This window comes from Falco biarmicus, chromosome 12 (assembly GCF_023638135.1).
Source record: "Falco biarmicus isolate bFalBia1 chromosome 12, bFalBia1.pri, whole genome shotgun sequence".
NCBI classification, from domain to species: domain Eukaryota; kingdom Metazoa; phylum Chordata; class Aves; order Falconiformes; family Falconidae; genus Falco; species Falco biarmicus.
The window spans coordinates 32,486,283-32,508,455 of record NC_079299.1 but is presented as its reverse complement, the minus strand read 5'-3'; the positions used below and the strand labels follow the sequence as shown (position 1 = coordinate 32,508,455).

At 53.1% G+C, this 22,173-nt stretch overlaps 1 protein-coding gene across 4 annotated transcripts; it reads right to left on the bottom strand.

Moving 5' to 3' along the window:
- Nucleotides 1–704: 704 nt before the first annotated feature.
- On the bottom strand, nucleotides 705–22,173 carry MERTK (MER proto-oncogene, tyrosine kinase). 4 transcript variants are annotated; one of them, XM_056357452.1, is made up of 19 exons: nucleotides 21,835–22,173; nucleotides 17,397–17,760; nucleotides 17,004–17,104; nucleotides 16,591–16,764; nucleotides 14,870–14,956; nucleotides 14,079–14,194; nucleotides 11,398–11,581; nucleotides 10,941–11,092; nucleotides 7,706–7,859; nucleotides 7,230–7,350; nucleotides 5,734–5,819; nucleotides 5,530–5,625; nucleotides 5,147–5,227; nucleotides 4,747–4,839; nucleotides 4,500–4,618; nucleotides 3,783–3,892; nucleotides 3,422–3,581; nucleotides 2,903–3,039; nucleotides 705–1,270 (listed from the first exon to the last, which is right to left on the bottom strand). In XM_056357452.1, exons 1-19 carry the CDS (start codon nucleotides 22,061–22,063, stop codon nucleotides 790–792), a joined length of 3,045 nt encoding a protein of 1,014 aa, XP_056213427.1. In that variant the 5' UTR covers nucleotides 22,064–22,173; the 3' UTR covers nucleotides 705–789. The 4 variants fall into 4 exon arrangements, with proteins under 4 accessions (XP_056213427.1, XP_056213426.1, XP_056213425.1 ...); XM_056357451.1 differs by having other exon boundaries at nucleotides 7,230–7,383; nucleotides 7,706–7,856; nucleotides 21,835–22,172; XM_056357450.1 differs by having other exon boundaries at nucleotides 7,230–7,383; nucleotides 21,835–22,170.

Below are 22,173 nucleotides of genomic sequence, written 5' to 3'. Positions count from 1 at the left end.
TCCCGGCTCCATCTGCCGGGCACGGCGCGGTGGCCGCTGGCTGCAGAGCAGCCCCTGCTGTGGAACGCGCAGCAGCACCCCCCTCCCCACAAATGGGGAAGGGGCAGCGGGAAAAGGCCCCGGCGCGGAAGCAGCCCCTGCCCGCCCGGGACCCCCTCCCAGACTCCCGTTTCCCGTTTGGGCCGGGACAGACGGCAGCCTGCCGTGCGGGACGGGGAGCTGCGAAGCTCCTGCTGGTGCGGCTGAGGCTCTGCTCCCGCTTTTCCATCGGGATGTCTCGAAGCGTGAAACCCCGCAGCGGGCAGCGCAGGAGGAGCCCAGACCATCCGCCGGGCTGCCCGTCGCAAAACCCACAACAAACGGCGAAAAAAGGGAAAAAAAACCAATAATGCCACGCGCAGCTAGCTGGCTGCACCCTCGCCGTTCAGCGCTGGGTGAGGGGAAGCCAACCCCGGCATGGGGATGCTCGCTGGGGACCACCGTGCGCCCTTGCACCTCAGCACCAGCCACCTCAGCCATGCTCTCTTACCCCTGGGGGGGGGCAGGGGCTGCCCCTTACCAGGGAGCCACGGAGGGCTCAGGTACCAAAGCCTCCCGATACAAGAAAAAGTTACAGCACTTAATTACAAACCCTCCGTGACCTCAGCCCAGGCAAGAGTACCTGGTCAGGGCTGACTCCGCCATGAAAATCACGCAGGAAGAAATAAACCAGACTATTTTATTAAAATATACCCTCACTGTCCTTTTCTCGGAGGCCGTTTACACCCCGCTCTGTCCAGGCTCCCCCTTTCACAGCAGCACTCCGGAGTCCCCAGCACAGCTCCCGGCACACGGCAGCCCCGGCGTGAGCGAACCGCCAGCGGGCAAGGTGCTGGCCTGGCTCCATGCCGGACCCTCGCCGGCCGCCGCAGTGGGCAGCAGCGGGACGTAGGCCTCCTCCGTGGGGCCACCGAGCTGCTCCTCCAGGACGTACCTTGTCCCCCATGGTTCATTGTGGTGGACGTCCACGGCCACCAGCGCCGCCTCTGCTTGGGGGGAGCAGGGCTCGGTAATGTCCCCAGGGTCCACATCAGAGTCCGCTTGGGGGAAGCCCGAATCCTGGGTGGAGTCTGGGCTCTCATCGGGCAGGCTGGTGTTGATGTAGATGACATCCCCAGATCCTCTGACGGTGGGCAGGTTTTCCAGCAGCTTCTCCAGATGGACCTTCAGCTGTGAGAACGTCGGGCGGGCGGCAGGGTCGGCTCTCCAGCACGCAGACATTATTTCATACCTGGAAATTGGGAGAAGAGCATGGTTATCACGGGGGATGTAGCCAGGTGCTGGGCAAGGGGATGTACAGGGGCTAATTCCCCACTTCTCTCTAAACTGGGCAAGCCCTGAGCTGCTTTGCATTAAAACCAAGCAAACCCAACTCCCTCTGCTCGGGCTGTTTGCCTGACAAAAGGGATTTATCAGCCCAAGCTGCTGTCAGGAGTCTCTTCTAGTGCCTGGCACTCGCTGAGGTTCAGGCAGACACAGCCAGCTGCAGCCCTGTGATCTGCTCCCCAGGAACATCCCAGTCCTGCTCCCAGGACACAGAGTCCTTCTTCCATCCCTCCGACAGGTGCCCATTCCCAGGCTGGATGTCAGGGCACACTGTAAGCACATCGGCGCTGGGCATGCACTGCCTCCCCTGCCCTCTGGCAAGCTGGATCCGATACAAGGCTTCTTTCCCACTTCCTTCAGGGACAGGCGTTGGAGAGGGGCCTCTTAGGAAACGTTGTGCAAGTCTGAGCAGCTTTGCTAGGTTAACTGTTTTGTATTTGCAGCTCTTAGCCATGGAGGGGGTTTAAATGTTCTCAGCTGTAATGGCACCAGAGAAAAACTCAGGAGAAAAACCTTTGCTGAGCTTATCAGCAACGCAACGTTTTGAGGTTTTCACATTTTCCCTTTCCAGATTCATAGGTTGTAGGTGCTGATGGGCTCTCTCTGATTAACTAGAGGGAGTTTTGTGGGGCAGAGGAGAGCAAAGCCAGCCAAGACCTGCTGCCCAAAACTATCTTAAAATAAATAAATAAAATACTAAAAAGCCCGATTCCTCCGCCACAAACTGCTGAGGGCACTGCTCCTGTCCTTGCAGGGATGTGACCTCAGCACTTCCCACAGGCCCCACACCACTGGGCGTCCACCCTCTGTGACAGCCCCACAAACACATCGCTTTCTCTCAGGATAGATATTTGTTGGGATTTCTGTGTGCCTGTTTGCCTGGAGTTAAGATGCTTCTTCGTCCCTGGGTGATAGGCTGCTCTGCTCTGGCATCTGCCTTTCACCAGGCACGTCAAAACTCGGGAGATCAACACAAGCATTAAGGGTTTTGAAGTTTTTGTTTCTGTGGTACTTTCATTTAGAATTTGATCCACACCATTCTGGCTAGCTTTTGAGAGCTAACCTGCACGTGCATTCTTCTAAGCTCCCTACCTGTCAACCCCACAAGGAAGAACAGGTTAAATCCTTGCCAATTAAAAAAAAAAAAAAAATCCAGTCTTTAATAACTGTTGTTCCTGGGGACTGTGGAAGAAATGGAGGGGGTGAGGCAGAAGGTGACCCCCTCCCTGGTACAAACTCGTCTTATTCCACTTGGAAAGGCAGGTCTGCAGCAGGTGGGAGCACGGGCATGCTGGAACGGTCTTTAATTGCACTGTGACGCACGGTTTTGCAGGCTTTTGGCCACATGCAGTGCTAAGCCACAAATCCACAGCACAAGCAGTTGTGTCCTTAAAAAAAGGACATCAGCAACTGAGAGCCACAAAGCACAAAGAGCAGAACAACCTCAGCTAAGGGCAAGTGATGCACAGGTCACCTGCAGGCAGACAGAGAGCTAATGGGCTGCGCTACAGCCCACAAACAGGGTTACAACACTCACAGCTCATCCAAGCAGTCCTCAGGCTTCTTCAGGCGCTGCCCGTGGAAGAGGTACTCATAGATCTCGTGGTTCTGCACTCCTGGGTAGGGCGTCATCCCTCGGGTCACTATCTCCCACATGGTAACACCAAATGCCCACTGCAAGGACAAAGGGAAAACAGGCTGAAAGGACATTTCCAGGGGGAATGAATGAATCTTTTCATGGGGAAAGGTCACTGCCCAGCGTCCACTGGGCATTCGCACAATGCTAAGAGTTGTCGCTCCAGTCCTGCCCTCCCCAAAATTGGAAATAATAAGCAATGCCACAGAAGAGGCAAGCAGCCCACTCAATAAACCTATTCCAGGAGGCTGAGCAGGCAGCGAAAGGTCAGCGCGTCCTATTACCAACAGCTCCTCTGGCTGTGCACTTCCAGGATACAAGAACAACTGTAACGAAGAGCGGCAAGGGTGGATGACAACCCAGGGATCAGTCCCCAGCTCTCAGCTCCTGCCACCTGACTGCCCAGCCACAGGCACCTACCACATCGCTCTTGGTGGTGTAGACGCGGTCGGCCAGGGACTCAATGGCAATCCACTTCACTGGCATTTTTGCTATTCGGCCCTGACGGTAGTAATCACCGCTGTAAATCTTCTTTGACAAACCAAAGTCTGCCACGCATACTGTCATGTCGTCCCGTAACCTGTCAGGCAGAAACAGGGATGGCAAGACAGAAGAGTTTGAGGTGCCCAATTCTGAAGCAGAAACGTGAGGCTAAGCTCTTTTCCCATGTCTCCCAAAACCGAGGGAGACTTTACTGAAGGAAGCCAGGTTGTGCTGTAAAACCACAGGGCTTCCACTGGTGTTTGTTTAGCCAGGAAGAAGCAGAGGAAAACAAACTCACATGCAGTTTCGAGCCGCCAAATCCCTGTGGAGAAAGTGCCGACTGCTCAGATACTCCATCCCCAGGGCGATATCGACCATGAACTTCACCAGTGTCTGCAGGGGCACAAACTGGGAAGGGAAGGTGCAGGTTAGGCAGTGCAAGCCCTTTGGGAAGCACATGTGGTTTGATCTGTAAGGCCTCCCTGTCCAGGGCCGCTGCCTGCCTTCAGATCACATATTTTTGGCTAGAAAACAGCTCTGCAGAAAAGGGCCCTGGTGTAGAGCAACTTGGCCGTGGTTCAGCAGTGCGCCTTTATGCCAACAATGGCCAACCTTGCAGCAGGCTGTGCTAGCGAGGTCAAGAGAAACCGTTTTCCCCCTGAATCTGGCACTGGTGAGGCCACATCTGGATGCTGCGTCCCATTTGGGGATCCTCAGCAGGAGAAAGCCATGTTGGAGCAAACCCACAGGAGACTACTAAGATGGGGCTGGAGGAGATCGTGTACAAGAAGGATTTGAGACAGTTGGGCTTGTTCAGCCTGAAGAAGGGAAGGTGAGAATCCCACAGGCTCTTGTGGAGCTGGAACCCACTGCTGCCACCCGACAAAGGCAGGAAGCAGGACTACAACCAAGTACTCTAACATTCTCAAAAAACCAAAGGCAAATTTCCCAAAAGAGGCACAGTACCACCTTGCTCCTTGCAGACATGGGGCCCTCTGCTTCCCGTGCTCATTACCTGGGGGGCCATCTCCAGCCGTGAGCGAAGCAGGAAGCTGTGCAAGTCACCGTATTTCATGAATGGGAGAATCACCATGGGCTTGGGGACCTGCTGGGAGCTCAGCTCGATGCACACACCTGGAAAACACACACAGGTCGCGCAGGCCCATGGGCAAAGGCACCATACTGCCCCACAGACATCTGTGTGGGATTCCAGCACTCCCCAGCCCAAATCCCAGCTGGAGGGTGGGAAGTGAAGCCCATACCTAGGAGCTTGATGACATTTGGATGGTCGAAGTCCTTCATACACGCTGCTTCACTGAGGAACTCTTCTATCTCCCTCTGGGAAAAGTTATCCACTGGGAAGCAGAGAAAAAGGAGGAGGTTTAAAATCCCAAGAGCTTTAACACTCCAAATCACTGCTGCCATCTCCCTTCACAACACAGCTCCTGTGTGTATGAGGGGGAAGGGACCACCGGGATGTCTCTACCATCCTTGGCCATCTGATATGAGTGCTGCTTCCTGACTGGCAGCAGGAGCTGTGGCAGAGAGGCCAGCATCCCCACAAAATGGTGCCAGAGAGAGCACCTGACATGGGTAGCAGGAATGCTGGCACCCACTGGGACAAACAACATTAAGTTCTGCAAGGCCAGGGTGATGACTTACGTTTCATGGTCTTCACAGCCACCTTCTGCGGGGTGCCTTCGGGCTGGCTGAGATGCCCCTCCATCACAGACCCGAACTCCCCTGCACCACGGGAAAGCAGCAAGCACTTTATCCACAGCCAGAAGCACCACCTTTTAGGACACCACTATGTCCCTGAAGATCTGAAATGCTCTAAGATGTAGACCTCGTCCCTAAAAGGCTATGAGGGAGGCTTCTGTCTCAGCGGCAGAAGGAGGAAATGAACCCAGAGGTCCTGGCACTCAGTCATCTTGGCCCACCATCTCCCACACATCCCCTGGGCTTGGAGGTTGGGGATGGTGTAGGCAACAGTGGCAGACCCTGCCCCATATGCCCATCCCCAGCTCTCCAGCCTCAGCACTCACCCTCTCCCAGGACCTTCCCCAGGCTGAGGGCATTCCTGTCCACGACAACATCCTGCAGCTTCTGCTGGAGCTCACTGCTGACACCCAGGCTGCCCACTGCGGGAGATGGGAATAGAAGTTCAGGTCACCTCCAACCTGCAGACATATTGCTGCTGCCATATCCCCATCAACCTCCCTGCAGAGGGATAAAAAAAAAATACTTACGCGTAAGTTCAATGGCTCTCCGGCAGTAGGACTTCTTGGCCGTGTAGTTCACTGCCAGCTCCGAGTTGTTCCTGCTGAAAGCATTCCTGGTGGGATAGAAACACACCCCGCTGGGCCACATGCGGCTGCTTCAACTCCAATGAAGGAACCGCCGCTGCAGCAACCACAGCACTACCAGGGGTATCGGCGGTAAAGGAGGAAATGCACATTCACCCTAACCTTTTTCACATCCCTCTTACTGGATCAGTGCCATTGTTTACAATGTCTGAGCAAAACAGTCACTTGATAAACAAGGCTGACCTGTCAAGGAGTGAGTCACAGAGGCTTTTTGGGGAGGAAATGGAATACTCATTTCCTCCTCAGAGAGCAGCCTGTGCCGGTAGGAATACGGTGCCCAGATCTACCACATCCTAAATTGATCTCTTCTCCTGCCCAATGCACAACTCCAGCCTGCCAGCGCTCTTTGTTAGCATATGCAATCCTCATCCATTAGCCAAAAAGAAACCAAAGGGAGCTTCACACCATGGCCCCAAAATGGTGGTGATGGGCATGCTGCTGGGAGATGCTGCGCAGCCCCTCTAGTATAGGGCTGTGCAGAGGTCCAGCTCCAGGAAACAAAACCACAGAGGATGCTCAAGAGGTCCCAGGTAGCTAGCATCAAAAGGAAAGAGCGACAACGCTACACCACTCAGGAAAGGGGTCCTTAGATACTACCAGTTTCCAAACTGGGATGGGGGTAATGCTATGGGATATCAGAGTAGGTGGGATTCCTTCACTAGCTCAATAAACTCCCTTACTGAAATGATGCTCCTCCAAAGGAGTTAATTATATCACATTTCCAGTTTCACAGCAGACACTCGAACGATAGCGCTTGTAAGAAAAGCTGCTGGCACCACAGTTGTTTAAAAAAAAACAGCAGCATGGGGCAGTTAAATGCCACTTAGAAAGTCACAAGCGTGAGTGAGTAGCATCGTCTTATTGTAAAAGAAAACAGCCCTTTGTCCACATTATTAAAACACCACTTATGCAGTCCAGTGGCAGACTCTCTGCCTGGCAGGACGGGTGCCATGCTTAGCCATCGTACCAAGACAAATGCGGCATGTGACAAGGCAGGAGGGGTTTCTCTAGGCCAGAGGATGCAGGATATTATACATCTCTGGTCTCTCACCTCTGTGTCAAAACGCTGAAGCCACCCTCACATACCAAGCTGCGCAAGTTTACTTCCCTTTAAAAACAGGACTAGTGAGCAAAAGGTGAACTGCTGGGCTAAGGAACGGAGGGGAAGTACCACCACGGCAGTAAAAATACACTTAGTCCCTCATCACAGGCATAAAAAAATGCCATTTGTGGCAACAACATCAGTACTGGAGACAGAAACCTTGTCCCCCAGTCCAACACGGGCTGCTGGCCTCTCGCCCTGCCTGCCTGTGTCCCACATGCCTGTGACACCTGCCCAGCTCAGGGCACCTCTGCAAGCTGTTTTCCCTTCAGCTTACCCGTATTTTGTTTCCACGCATCTTTTCTGGATGACCACGGACAAGCAGAGGATCAGCCCAACGGCAATCGTCCCACAGATAAAGCCCAGGGCTACAATAAAGGAGTCTGCGTTTCCGGAGGCTGGAGTCGAAGAGGGAGCTGAGGTTATTAATCCTAAGAAAATATCCCATTAATGGAGCTGGTGAAAGAGTCAGCCTGCAGCACCCGGGGATTGGGGAGGATTTCCCAAGGGCTGAAACCAAACCCAGTAAAGCCCCAAGGATCACACGGGAGAAGAGGGCATGAGGACCAAGGTTGCATGTGGAGAGCGAGTCCCTCCTGGCTACCAAAGCACACTGAAGGTCCCAGATTCTTGGCCAATAGCCCATCTGACGGGGAAAGCGTCTGAAGGAGGATGGCAGGATGCCAAATGGTCTTGGCTGGGCAAGGAGAGCATGCCCTGTGTGCTTCCTCACAATCTCCCCCCCCTCCTCACCGCTGTCAGGGATGAAGACCTCCACTGGGCTGCTGAAGGGTCCCACTCCCCCTTTGGTGACGGCAGCCACACGGATGGAGCAGGTGGCGTTAGTGGCCACCACAGGCAGGATGGCCACGCTAGCATTCTGCCAGGCTTCAGCGGAGACGTTCTGCTGAAGAGAGGAAGGGAAGAAAAGCCTGGGCTGGGGAAGACAGCAGCCCATCCCTACAGCAGGAGGGAAACCTAGAGATTTATTGAGAATTGTCCCCTTGACAAACTTCATCACTGCTTTGCTTTCACAAGCCCAGAGGAAATGCAAGCGATTCACAGAGAATAATAGCCCTGCCTGCAAGAGCCGGATGGGATCTGGAAAGGGGCTGAGCAGCATTTCCCATTCAAACCCTTTGCTTGTCAACAGCAGCGAGACCAGCAGCCTGAGCCAGAAAAGAGGCAGGAAAGCTATCGCGCAAGGAAGGGGGAAGGCATTTCACGCACTGGTGGTAACATGGATTTTGACCCCCAGCCTTCATTGCAGTCAGCTTGGTCAGCAGAGGCTCGCACCCCTCTTTGCTGCCAGCCAGGGATGCCCGTGGCTCGTGCTGAGCAGCCCCACGAGCCTTGGCACCTGCAGAGCCTTGGTGCGCACCACCGCCACTCCTCCATAGAGCATCTCTGACCGCTTTCAGCCACAGCGCTCCTGGTTTGATTGTTCAAGTGCCCTGCCACAGAAAGTAGATCTTAGGGCAGATATTTTCTGACTGTGGTTTTTGTGCCTAGCTAATAATATTTTCAGTCTTAAGAGTGTGTTTCCTTGCCTGGTAACATGGCAGGAGGCAATGTGCCCCATGGCACAGACCTTTTTCCTTGGTAAAAATACAAGCGAGTCTTTCCCTGCAATTCCCTGGTGTTTCCTGGTCTTCAGCTAAGAAAGTTCTGCTGCTGCTCTCCGCTGATCCCCAGGTGCAAACCAGCTGCCCAGCAGTGTCCAGGACATCTGGCAGGCTGCTGCAGACTGTGGAGCCTGGCTCCTTATCCTGGCTGAACATCACGCAGCCAAGCAAAAGCAGCAGCCAAGGGGGATCGGTGGGCAAGGAGGAGGAAATCAGAGCTGCTCAGAGTTTCTGTTTGCAGTCATAAAAAAGCCACAGAACTGGCTGTGAAACATGCCCCAGCCCTAGGAGCGTCCCTGCACCATCAGGCAGCGGCACAAGCTGTCACCCACTGCTGCCTCTGCTCCTGCACCCCTGCTTTCCTCGCACCTCACGTTCATGGCATCCTTTGGCAGAAATTCACACAAGATCCTTTCCCTACCACCCCCCAAAAATGCACCGGGATTCTTTCATATCGCAGACAGCTCTGCTGTGTCATCTGAGGACAGAGCCCAGCTGATATCAAACAGACCGTGGAGAGCATGAGCACACTGGCAAAGCAGACAGCCGTTCTGGCAGGACAGAACGGCCAAAGTTAATGGTTTTTTATGAGTCTTGCAAGTAGTTCTTGTCCCAGTTCCGGCAGCCTTGGCTCAAACAAGAGCTGCTGATTTAAGAATAAAATAAACGTGTTTTTTAGGTTTTAAAGTAGTTTTTAAGCTGGTTGTGGAGAAGAGGTGGCCTGCAGGTGGCCCTGCTGACACAGAAATACAGGACTCCCCTGCCTTTATCGCTGGGGTTGTTAAACTGATGGTTATTTTGGGGCATTTCATGTTTAGCCCGCCCAGAGCCAAAACTCAGAGACTTTATCTGAGAAATCAGAACTCCGATAGCAAGCACATTGCTTGTGTGCTTCAGACTGTCTATCCATCGGCTCAGGAGACCCTTGGAGCATGGGAGAACTGGGTACCACACCAGCCCACAGTGCTCTGCAGGAAGGTTACAGCACAGGCTCAAGCCATTCTCGTGCTCTTAATTCTGCAACAGCCCTCATAAAAAGACGTGCTGGCCCCTGTGCTCGGCTGGCTCTGACACATGTCTCTGCCTTCCATAAAATCTGGAGGCTGATTAAACAAACCAGCAACAAACACAACTGCTTCTTTTGGTCTGCAAAGAGCCAAGGTCCCTTGCACAGCTAGCTCCCACCTGAACTCACTCCCCACTGGAGGGGGTTTCTGACCTTCCTGAAAGACAGCATTAATGAGGACAACTATTGACCAAGAATCCAAGCAGAAATTTCACCCCATAAGCATTTGACTGGGGAAATTTACTAAAAACCACCACAACAAGAAAAGACAGTCTCCCAGGGTTTAAAGGGCAAGTCCTGTTCTTTGCTTTCTGCTTGAGAGACAACAAATATGTCAGCATTTTTTTTCCACACTAGTCACAAGACCATAATAATGTTTCCCTGACTTCATTCAGTCTGGATCTATACATGCTCTTTTTCAGAGGCGCAAAAGGAGAACAGAAAATGCAGCATCCTACAAAAACCAGGGTGTGAGTCACTTTTTCCACACCGGGTTCAGGCCATCAGTGCCTTTCTGTGCTTTCAGCCTAGGACAGAGGAAGATCAAACCACAGTGCAGAGGCGACAGCTGGACACATCTGCGCTATTATCCAGAGGCTCCTCAAGCACTGGCAGAGCCTGGACGGGATGCTCTTTTGTCTGGTAGCTGAGATGAACCAGGACTGCCCGAGAGGCCTGGCTAACCTCACCCTAGCAAATTCCTGAAGGCTGCTTCCCAAATCCTTGGAAAGGCAAGCAAGGTTGTGCCAGATGACTTCATACAGTCATGGACAGGCCCCTGGCCCCAGATTGTTCCTTGAGCTATGGAACTCTGTGCCATGGGTTTACAGATGAGTTAATGCATGGAATAAATCCCACCTGACTAAGGAACAATTCAAAATCAGGGAACAAATCCTCCCTAACACCTTATGATTGACTCCATTTCTGAAAGTGCCAAGAGATGCTGCCAAACCTTGACTGCCACTCCAAAGGCCATACCAAAGATTGCCAACACCAGGAAGAGTATCTCACTTCCACTTTAGAGAACAGGAGCCATGGTAGCAAACCTCTCATCCCCTTCATGCAGAACTGTTTATTCACAATATTAATGACGTGGGGCATTACCGTGAGTTACACAAACATGCGCAAGAAAGACCGCTTTTATTAAAGAAGCCCAGATGAAAGCAAAAGACAGCAGACAAATAGGGTCAGGAAGAACATATGGAAGCACTAAGACCAAACTGTACATTCCTGCTTGATGCCTGCTGGGATTTTTTCTACGCTTTAGCCATTCTTCCCCATTTCCCCAGTGACTTACCAACCCCTTGGAGTTATGCCACCTGTACCAGATGTGATAGCCCTGCAGTTCCCCATGGATCCTCCCCAGGGATGGCTTCACCCATCGGATCTCCAAGGAGGAGCTAGATTCATTGAACAACACTGTGACATTCAGTGGTGGGGTGGTTGGAGCTGCAGGAATCGAAGAGAAAGAAGGTGAGGGGATCCAGGTGGATGAGTGCAGGGACATGGTAGGCTGATGGAGAATGAGCTGTAGCTCAGCCAGAAAACACAGGGAATTTCCTACAGCCTTTAACATTTCCAGCAGGTGACCACCTATGGGTCAATTTCCTTTCCCTGATCAACAGAGTCAAGATGTCCCAGCTCATAAGCAAACATGACTCTGGACCAGCACCTCATCCAGAGAGACCTGCACAAAGCACAACTGTGCAACAAGGCGGGGAAACGCTTTTCAGTCTTCACTGCTCATTTCCTACCTCCCTCGGTGGTGCTGGCAGTTATCCAGGAGCTAAATGCTGACCAGCCGACTTCATTTCTGCAGGAAACGCAGATGTTATAGTTTGCCATGGGCTCCAGCTGCTGGATGTGATACATGTGGGGAGGCACCGAGGTGTTGAAGAGCAGAAGTGAGACGTTGCTTTGTGGAACAGCTTCCTTGACCTTAATTGAAAAATCAGTCCACAAACAGGGATTAGTCAGCAACAACCTGCAGCGTGAGATGGGCAGCATGAATTTTACATCTGTAAACAGGATCCAGAGCCCTCACTCCCTCCCTCCCTCCCATCCAAACACCAGCAGGGCTTTGCTCCTGCATGCTGGCTAGTCTCTGCCGAGCGGAAAGCTGACAGCAGGCCATTCACAGGGCCCAGGGCAAGGGCTCCAACACACACAGAGAAGAAAAAGGTGCAATGGGGACATGGCAGAGCTGTGGAAAGGAAGATGAAGGGATGATTTACTGTTTCTTGTGGTGCGGAGCAAAAGGAGCACCCATTAAAATTACCAGGCAGCGAGTCCTAAACGAACAAAAAAAAAAAAAGTCCTTTTTCATGCAACAGATCACTAGACTACAGGACTTATCGCCATCAGACGTTGCAAGACTAATCACAGACCTCGTCAGACTCCACCATTACATTTAGCAGCATGGATGAATTCAGTGTATCAAAACCAAGTCGCGCTTTTTACACAAAGAGAAATGGTGCTCTCCCCAAAGGACTGGCTGTTGAGGACCCACGTAGCTGCCAACACAGCCCTTGCAGCTCCCTGGAAAGCATCTCATTTCATGGGAAGCACCAGGAGAGTGGCCTGGGCCAGGACAGTGGGAGGAAAGAAGGAAGAGCAAGAACACCAGTGCAAGCAAGACAGTTACCTTGGAAGATAACGCACAGGACATGTTTCAGCGCGAACTTCAAGCAGAAAGTCATACAATCCTCTCAAAAGACCTCCATGCATGGTTTTGGGGCGGCAGGAGATCTGCCCTTCTGCTTAAGCAACAAGAATATGCCCCTGCCTAGCCCAGGACACTTTGGACAGTCTCAGAATCAACACCAGCAGTATCTTCCAGCCAAAATGAAAGAGAATAGCCTTCAGCCTCACAAACTTGAGAAGGTCCCCAAGCCATTGCTAGATGCTTTGAGGTAGGTGAGCAGTGATCAGATGAATGTGCAAGCCACTCCTGAAAGAGCCACTGGGACTCGCTGTTCTCCTGAGCAACAAGCTGAGCTCAGCTATCTCAGTCCTCAACTTGTCTTCTGGAGAGAGCCCATCAAGTTAATGTTTGGGGTTTTTTGTCAGGCTTTTTGCAAACTTAAACCATTTGAATTTGGCAGGCATGACAGCAACAGGTTCCCTTTTAAGCACCATCATCATCAGAAATGAGTCACTTGGTCGGTGGGCCATGCTACCAAAGCAAGGGGATTATCAAAGGGGACAGAAGCAAAAAGGCTTAGTCACAGCTGTGTTTTTGCCAGAAATCATGTCTTGTTTTCCAGTTTGAAAGGCTATTTCCTAATGACAGACTGTGAATGTTAAGTCATAGGAAATTCCTTGGCTCTCCACCCCACTTCCCAAGCTCCAGCTGGAAGGCAGCAGCGGATGCGATGCTAATATTAGCTCTGGTACCTTTCCTCCCTGTAACTCCTTTCACTTTTAACTGGCTTCAAACATCGTCTCTCTTCACACGTAATCTCAGCCAGAGTATAGATTAGGCAGTATAAGAAACATATCCACAAGAGACCAAGCCATGGGTTTGAACTGTGAGACTCAGCAAAGTCAAACAGACAGCAGGGCTGTACCCACGGACATGGCATTCTCTGACTTGGTAAGGAGACGGGCAGCTCCACAGCTCCTTCCCAGTACCTGCAAGCAGTGGAGAGCCAACAGAAACCTCCGAGACTAAATCCCAGCGACAAGGCTGCTTGGTTGGGAATTGTTTGACCGGGAGGTAAAAGTAGGGACAAGCATGTGCCTGCAGCAACTCAAGGCTTGTAAAGTCTCCCAAAGAGCTACTTGGAGCAGTTCTACACTTCTCTCCATGAAGAGTCATGCCAACCTAACTGTCTTGCCCAAGGGGAGAGATTCTTGCGGCTCACTTCTGCCCGCATCACAAGCATGAGCCCAGATGGGCTCTTCCAGGTAGGCGGCTTGCCTGCTCCCATCACCCCTTGTTTCTATCCCCATTCAACCACTCCACTCCTGGGAAAAAAGCCTGCTTCACGCTCCCTGTGTCAATCTCTCTGTGGGACCCCTTCCACCAACCATCCCCCACTCCTCGCAGCTGTCAGAGCAAAGATGTGTTTTTGTGAGCTGACACCACGAAGCTGCTCTCCAGCAGCTCCTTCCAAGCCTTCTGTCCACCCTGGCAGCGCTCTGGCTGCCCCAGGTCCCAGCACCTGGGGACTGCTGGCTGCTCAACTCGGACTCCTCAACATCATGCCACCACAAATTCCACAGCCACCCGGATCGCAGAGCGTGGCTGCAACACACAAGGAGTGTGCCAGCTCCCCCTTTCAAAGCCACTGGGAAAGTCCAACTCAGCTTGCCCAAACAAATAGCCTGGTCAAATCCATGCAGTTCATGCCAAACGAACACCAATCTCCACCTGCCTCAGAGCATCCATGTGAGGGGGGTTGCAGGGGCAAGGGACGTTATGGATGCTTACCTGGATACTGCAGCTGTTCAAGGCAGAGAATGCATCAAAGCCTGGCACCCAGGATATCACGATACCGTTGGCCAGTCTGTTGATGACATGCACGCTGTCAGGTGCGGATGGTATTCCTGCAGGGAAGAGCCAAGGGCAGTCAGCTGAAGGCCTAAGCACAAACATGGCCTGTCTGACTTCCCCCTGGCAGCTCCCAGGGCTCAGACTGAGGATGTGTGAACCCCAGGCACTGCTTTGGCTGCAGTGCAGCAGCATCTTTGATCAGTGTACCATGGCTGCTTCAGACAGGGAACCAGAAAAAAAAAGTCATTTGCAGGACTATTTTGACCACGTTCTATATTTGTGAGCTGAAACATCACTCTGGGTTGGACGTATATTGGGGAACACCTTTCCTGCATTGCCAGAGTGACTTCTATCAGGAATGTCAGGAATTTCCACCATTTCCTATGGAAAACTGTCAGCACTGCCCTGGTTTGAAGGAAGGAAAAGAGTGATACAGCCCTTCAGAAACCTGCTCCAGGGCTGACAGTTCTGCTTTCAAATGTCCTTTTTGGTGCTTCCTCCCACAGTGGCAATACTGGGATGACAGAACTGCACTGGGTGACCATGCTACTATGTGCATCCCGCCTGATTTTAAACAGAGGTTTAAAATGGGGAAAAATAAGTATGACAGTCCTAAAAACATCTCCTTCAGCTTGTGCAGAATGAGTGCCTGGAAGTGTGGGATCAGGACAACTCCTGCTTGGACACATTTACTTAACAGGTAAAGTGAGCATCATGTTGTCACTTACCTTTCACGTTCACCTGCCCTGGGTTGGATGCAGTCAGCCCTTTACTGTTGTGAGCCTCACAGCTGAACAGTGCTGTTTCATTAAGACCTGCAGGGGAAAAACAAGGACTTGTTCCCTGGACCCGCAAAAAATGCCCAAATCATAGCAATTCTCCACCTGCTGCTCACAGAAAACCCTTGCAGCTTCCTTTCTTGTACTGCTGCTTTATTTTATTCCCATCAACACAAAAGACCTTTTCTTTTGCACTCATTGCTTCCCTCTGTGGCACTTGTGTTGACTGCCTGGGCGTGACCCCCATGACCTAGCTCACCCACCTTCCACGCTGCAAGCATGTGCGTGCCATCAGTGCAAGACGTGGTGCAGTGGCAGGACTGTACGTTTCTACGGCACCATTGCACAACCTCCTGAGTAAGCACTTGTTTTGTGTTCAAAAAGGGAAAGGCAGAAAGCAGAAGAGCCCACCACCATGGCTTGAATCAGATGACTTATTGCTTTTCAAAGATTGCTCAAATCTCCCAGCTGATAATGGAGAACAACTGCTTTTGGGGGCCACTGGAAATACCCGAGTGTGGACAGCTGCTTGTTTCCCCGGGGGCGTTGGCATGGCCTGTGTGAGATGACCCTAGGAAACAATAGCGCTCAGGATTTTCAACTCATGCAAAGGACTTCACCAGGGGTGTAGGGCTGTCTCTTCTGGGCACATCACTTGCTGCTGCTGCAAGGCGAAGGGCTTGCCATGGTGTGCTGGACATGCCAAGCATATGCTCATGCCAGCAGCAGTGCCCTTCAGTGCAATAGGGCTCCTGGGCCAGGAGGAGGACTGTTCAAATGACCCGACCTAGCATGTGCCAGCCGGATGCAAGAACATCCAAGAGGAATGAGTCACTTCTTCCGGCTTTCACTGCCTTTTAAAGCCTGCCTTTGGACACCAAGATGAGTACGTTACAGTCTACTAATTAGCTAGCGGCCTTCTCCTCATAAGCAAATCAAGAAATCCCTCCTCTCTTCTGCCTCTGCAGCAAAACCATGATGGATTTTACATTACATGAAGGACTCTTCTTCCCATGCTCTGCGAGGCTGGCACAGCGATATGCTGCAGGGGCCAACCCAAAGTCTTCCAGAGGCATTAAAAGAGGACCCCCAATCAAGCTGCCAATTAAAAGCAGCAGTGTACTTGTTGACATGACCACAGGCTAGAGCGAAAATCTACTTCTTGCTTAGGGAAGAGTAGTTTGAGTGTCCTGCCTTTCCCAAGGAAGAAATTTCTGGCAGTAGCCAGAGGGGGTCAGATGGGGGTTCTGGCCCCCAGATCGTCCCTGGTAGAGTGGTCCCCAGGGCTGCCAAATGGTGCTGGGCAGAGCTGTGTTCCCAACGCTGAGGACAGAACAGTAACAGGCTGGAACTTGATTTTGCAAACTGATACCTCTGTGGTACCTCTTTTGCAAAGCTGGACCCCCGTGTTCCACTGTATACAAGCTGATGGCTGCATTTTATGCCAAACCTCCTGGGAAATGTACCTGTGCTGAGCTTTCCAGCAACACACAGTGTCACAGAAAAACGAAGCAGGCTGCAATGGCCTTGTGATGGCGCACAGGAACACAGCCCCTGCCTAACAGGAGTGGCAGGCCAAGGGGACAGGCTGTGAGACAGCACAAGACACCTTCCCACCCTGCCCTTCCCAGTAGCCACACAGAGGTGTCCCAGGACACTGCCAGGCTCACCTGGCACAGTCAGGACTGATGGGGAGATGTGGGGCTTCTCATTGACTCGGATGTTGTTGCGAAACCAGTAGATCTCCACAGGCTCCGGCGGGCCCACAGCTTGGCATGTGAGGTTGAAGGGGCTGTTTTTGGTGACGTTCAGCTTCTCAGGCTGACGAATGAAGTGCGGGAGCCCTGCACAGACACAAGCAGAGAAACAAAAGATTCAGAGAGCTTGGCAACACAGCCCTATCAACAACTCCAAACTGTCCTGCCCGGGGCTGTGCCCAGCTCCAGCAACAAGCCCCTTCCCAAGCAGGACTCCCCGTTTCTGGAGGGACAGCTCCCAGCTCATGGTCCCTGGGGCTGTCACTCAGCCAGGGCACAATGCTCCACATCTCCGGCATGTCCACCCTCGCCCTCCTCCAGCTCACCTTCCAGCTGCACCAAAATAGGATCCGACACCACCTCCATGCCAGAGATGTTGAGTTTGCAGACGTAGGAGCCATTATCTGAGCGCTGGGCAGCAAGGATACTGCCGGAGAGAACAGAGACCATGTCAAGGCTCTGGCAAGGAGCCTTGCCCCATACACAGCTCCCACAGGAGGACACAGTAACACTGCCAGCCTGGGCATGGGTTTCAGTCAGTACCAATGACCCCACAGCACCCACCAAGCAGAACCAGGCTTTGGGGGATAGGGAGCACCTGCCCATCCTAGTCCCAGTCTCAAGCCCTTGCTAGTTTTCTGGTCTCCCTTCTCTCCCCAAAAGCCAGCACTCAGGACATCCCTCCTCCCCATCTGCACAGGAAGGACAGCACCAGTTACCTGAAGGTGGAGGTCATCGCTACCTCCTCCTCGTCAGAGATCTCGAAGTGGCTGGTGGAGATACGGTCCAGAACATGCAGCTCCCTCCCATCTTTCCACAAGGAAATGCCCGAGGCATCTGGCCGGAGCAGCAGCTGAGGTACTTTGATAGAGCAATTAAACATGACATCCTTGTGTTCGTTAATCACAATGTGTTGCACTGTGGGGTTAAACTTAATCTGTCCTAGAGAGCTGGCTGAGGGCTCCTCTCGGGGCTTCTCTGTGCTCTGGTGAGGCCAGTGATCAACGGTGACCACACTTCGCTCAGAGCGGTGGGACTCTGCTGACAGGTACGGCCTTAGACCTGGATTTCGGTCAGCATCATCTGAAAAAAAGACCTTGGTTTTGTTACCATCAGGTAGCAAGCACCTCCCTCCAAAACCCTGCAAAGCTCCACTGCTGCCATCAATAATTAACAACTGCTCGTTTACAGATGCTCCAAAAATTCAAAATCTCTGAAAACTCTTGTAAGAGCCCCAAGGACGAAACTTGGAGCAAGACTGACTATGTACAAGCAGCACCTCCAAAAAACCCCACTTTTAAAAACAAACTGGAGCAGCTCAGAAAGTGCTGGGCTGCTTCTCTTTCATCAGGGGAGAGGCAGGAGCTATTTCTGCTGCATTGCACCCCCGGGATTGGAATATAAAAGGATCCCTGGGCAGGAGGAATTTGGGACTTCACTTCAGTAAACCCCTTTTGGGGCCTCATCTCAAGCATTTTCAGCTGGGACAGAGAAAGAGTCCCTGGCGGGGATTTCTCTGATTTTAGGCGCTTTGCTGGTGACGCTACTCCCTTCCCAGAGAAGCGTGAGCTGCTTTGGAAGAGGGAGATGCTAAACAAACCACAAATGATTTTGCTAAGCTAAGTGCCTCCACCGAGCTGCTTTTCTCAGGAAAGGAGCTGCAGCTGGATGAAGAAATGCCTTCACACTACGTGTAGGAGCCCACTGCTGTTTAGTGTTGTTCTCCCAGGGTCTCTTCCCAGGCATTTTTCCCAAGGGAAGGCTATTTACCAGCTCTTTCTGAGGGCTTCATGCCCCCCACCTACAAATTGCTGAACATACCCAGTCCTGTAACGGCATAGTCCCCCCCCCTCCCAGCACTTCCCACCCCAGCCACGAACAAGATAAAGAGCAGCTCCATATAAAGCAATCCCCCCCCCCCCCCCCGAAAAACTGTATATTTTTTAAGATACAAGGTCTAGAAAATATACCATAAGTAGATGCTTCTACTAGAGTGTTTCCAAGCTTTCTGAGGTTTTCACAGGCATACAGAAATCCAAAGCAGAGTGGTAAATCTCCCTTGCTGCTTTCAGCAAGCAAAGGCATTGTGCCAGACAGGAATTTCAACTAAATTCATTTGTCTCTTTCGAAAAGAAAACAATACTTATTTACAGTTTAAAAGATCATACCACAGGTCGAAAGCACAACCTTTTTATTTCACTGGAGTTCAGCTGAGTTTGTTTTGAGGCAGGTCTTAGTCCTCAAACAACAAGTTTTTAAAGCTACGTCATCACTATTGTGAGTAATGGGGCATGAGCCTAGTGTGCCTTCTCAAGAGCCAAGAAACACAAACTAATTTTCAGGCTGGATATAGTTCTTTGCTAAATTGCTCACTATTTTTAACTCTTGAGAAATGCTACTTCTAGACAGAAATTTGAGAGGGGTTTTTAAGTTCTGCCGGGTCTGTTGGTGGAGAGGAAAGTGCAAGGCTCTCCCTGGCTCTCTCACAAAACAATGGGTTTCCCTTTCAGAAAAGAAAAAAAAAAAAAAAGACCCTAAGCTTTTCTAACCTGCTTCCTAAGCTTTACCATCCCAACACAAACAAAGCCCATGTGACTGCTGCAAAATGCAGCCAGCTGCCATTTACTTGCAGGCTGGGTCACCAGCTCTCAAACAGCCAGACAGCTCCAAAAAGATTTGCCAAATGCAGACAAGTGAGCGACCCCAAATCCCCTTCCCTCCCCTGCTCTTTCCGGAGGTTACCCTGGCTGGAGCCACCCGCTGCCTGGCACAATCCAACCTCAAACAGCTGTTTTCATGCTCCATTTTGAAGTTTTCCAGCTCTGGCTGGAGCAGCAACTCCGGCAGGGACCCCTAGCTGAAGAGGACATGGACGCATGCTGGCCGTCCCTGCCCTTGGCAGGCGCTCTGCCTGCTCTGGGATGATTTCTGCTCCCCCAGGCTGCTTCAAGTTTAAAGGCAATGAGGATCTTAGCCTCGTTTTCTACACTGATTAAGTGGAAAGAGGTGTTTGCTGGCTCAGGAATGAAATACTTTCCCCTCTGACTCATGTGACAACAGGAATTTCTCATGTCTAGTGCTGCCTTTGGGTACCCCTTCCATCCCCAGCTGTCTGGTATGCAGACACCTTCACAGCATCTTCAAAAGGGATCTACCCTGTATGGCAGGACACCCCCTGCCTGTGTTCAGAGTGATTTTCTTAGGCTGGCTTTAAAAGCCCCCCCTAGAGCCGAGGAGCTGAAAGCTGGCATGCCTGCGTGGGAGCCTGCTACCCTGGAGCAGCTCTGCTCGCTTACCGCAGCTTGGCCAGAGGGAAAAGCTGGCATGGAAATAAATCCATTTGCAAGTACAGCGCTGCTCTCTTGAAACACCTGGGACCACAGCAAAACTAAAGAGCTAGCAAAGACAGATCTTTTGTGCAGCCTGGCCAGTCCCGCATGCCCTTCTCCATTACTAGCCTGGAGAATGGAGTTTTAATGAGAAAATCTGCCTGCTATTAGAGGCAAGGTACTCTATTACAGGTGAAAAACAAAAAGCAGGGAGTTGTACACCCCACGACTGAAATACCAAGTTGTTCTGCTGCAGTCACAGTAAGGAAGGTATCAGAAAGCATCCGGGTCTGCCAAAAAGCTCCCTACATCCTTAGCCTTGGATTTCCCATTACTGGAAATAGTTCACCTGCTGACAACAGCTTTCTGTCCAGGCACTTATTGAATGTCTCTTTGTACCTGGATAGGGCAGGAGGAATGAAGAGCCCCAGCCTGCAGGGTTTCCAACCTCCCCATCCCCTGGGAGCCGTCAGCGGAAGTGAATTTCCCGCTGGGTAACACCTGACTTCCAAAGAGACTCTCGGAGTTCAAACACCTTTATTTATAAAGCCAGGCCAGGATTCCCGGTTAAACTTGCAGTGAGTTGCCTCCCTGCAGATTCCTGCTGTTGGAATCAAGACTTTTAACTCTGCCCTGGCCAAAGCAAACACTTGCATTCCTGCCTTCCTTGCTAAATCCCATCTGCACACCGACTCAGAGACCCCCCAGCATCGCTGAGCAGAGGCGATAGACTCCCAGGAGCTCACAGCCCACGACCAAACGTCGGGATGACGGCACAGTTTAAGGCCAAAAACTACGTTTGTCTCTTTGCATTTCTTTTTGCAGGTAACTAAGCACGTGGAGCTGAAAAGCCAGCAGACTGACGGCACCGCAAAGTGTGTCCCTGTGCCACAAACCGCAGTGTTTCCCCGTGTTTTTTTCCCAGTACCGGCACCCAGCTGGCTCACGGCTAACGGGATAAATCCCAGTCCCACTCATCTATCGCAGCGTTCGGTCCCTGCCCGTGGCGGTGTCCCCAGCACGCAGCGGCACCTCACCCAGCAAAGTGCCGGGACAGGACCACGCTGCGTGTGCCCCAGGCCAGCAAACGCGCCCCCGCTGGGGCTGGCAGAGCCGTGCTGCCCCAGGACCCCGCAACGGCACCCCGTGCTGAGCTTCCCCCAGGACTGCAGCCTCGCCGAGGGTCCGCAGGCCCGGGCAGCGGCAGGGCTGCGGGGGTGACCGGGGTGAACAGGGCGCCCGTGCAAACCCCCAGCCGCTGGCCGGGTGAAACGAAGCAGCATCTGCCGGTCAAACGCTCCCCGTGACACCCCTCGCCGGACACCCGGGCGCCTCCAACGGCACCCGAGCAGCCCAGCCCCCAGCCCCGCCGCCCCGGACTCACCGGCCCCGCCGCGGGGAGGGCGCAGGGCCGCCAGCAGCGCCCAGAGCAGCGCCCAGCACCCGCCGCCCATCGCCCGGCACCGCTCCGCTCCGCCGCGCTCCGCCGCCGCCAGCGCGCTGCCACTCCGCCCCGCCCCGGGGTGCCCCGGCCCCGCCCACACCGGGCGGCCCCGCCCACACCGGGGCCCCGGGGCGGGGCCGGGGCAGCCGCGGGGCTCGTGGCCCGGCGTCGCTGCCGCCCCACAGGCACCGGCTGGGGGGCCCGTGCGCGGGGCTCGGCTGGCGGCTGCCGCTCCCCGGCTGCGGGCTGGTGGCCAGCCTGCCCTGCGCGGCGCTCGGCCCCGCGGGCGCGCACGGGGAGCCCGGGGCACCGCGGCCCACGGGAGGGCCCGGCTCCGGCCGCCCCTCCCCGCACAGCCCGGCGTGCCGCTCAGCGCCACCGAACCTGGTATCGGTCTCAGAACGCAGGCTCCTGCCCCGCCGGGTTTCTTTTCTCCGAGTTTAAAGGTCCCGGTGCAGCCCGCCGGCCCCCTGCAGGCTAGGGAGGGGATGGGGCGGAGCTCGGGCCCTTTGCCTGGACCAGAACAGCGGGACGATGGGGGGACAGAGCCAAACCAGAGCCACAAGGAGAAAAGGAGGAAGACCCAAGTGAAACAACACAAAGCGTTCAACATCTAGGACTGAAACAGAGCACTTCTCCTGATGGCACGGGAAAGAAACGAGGGAGTTTCTGGGTATTCAGAGCCTGACACGAACACTGGCTGTGCTCAAAGGGGGTTTAGAC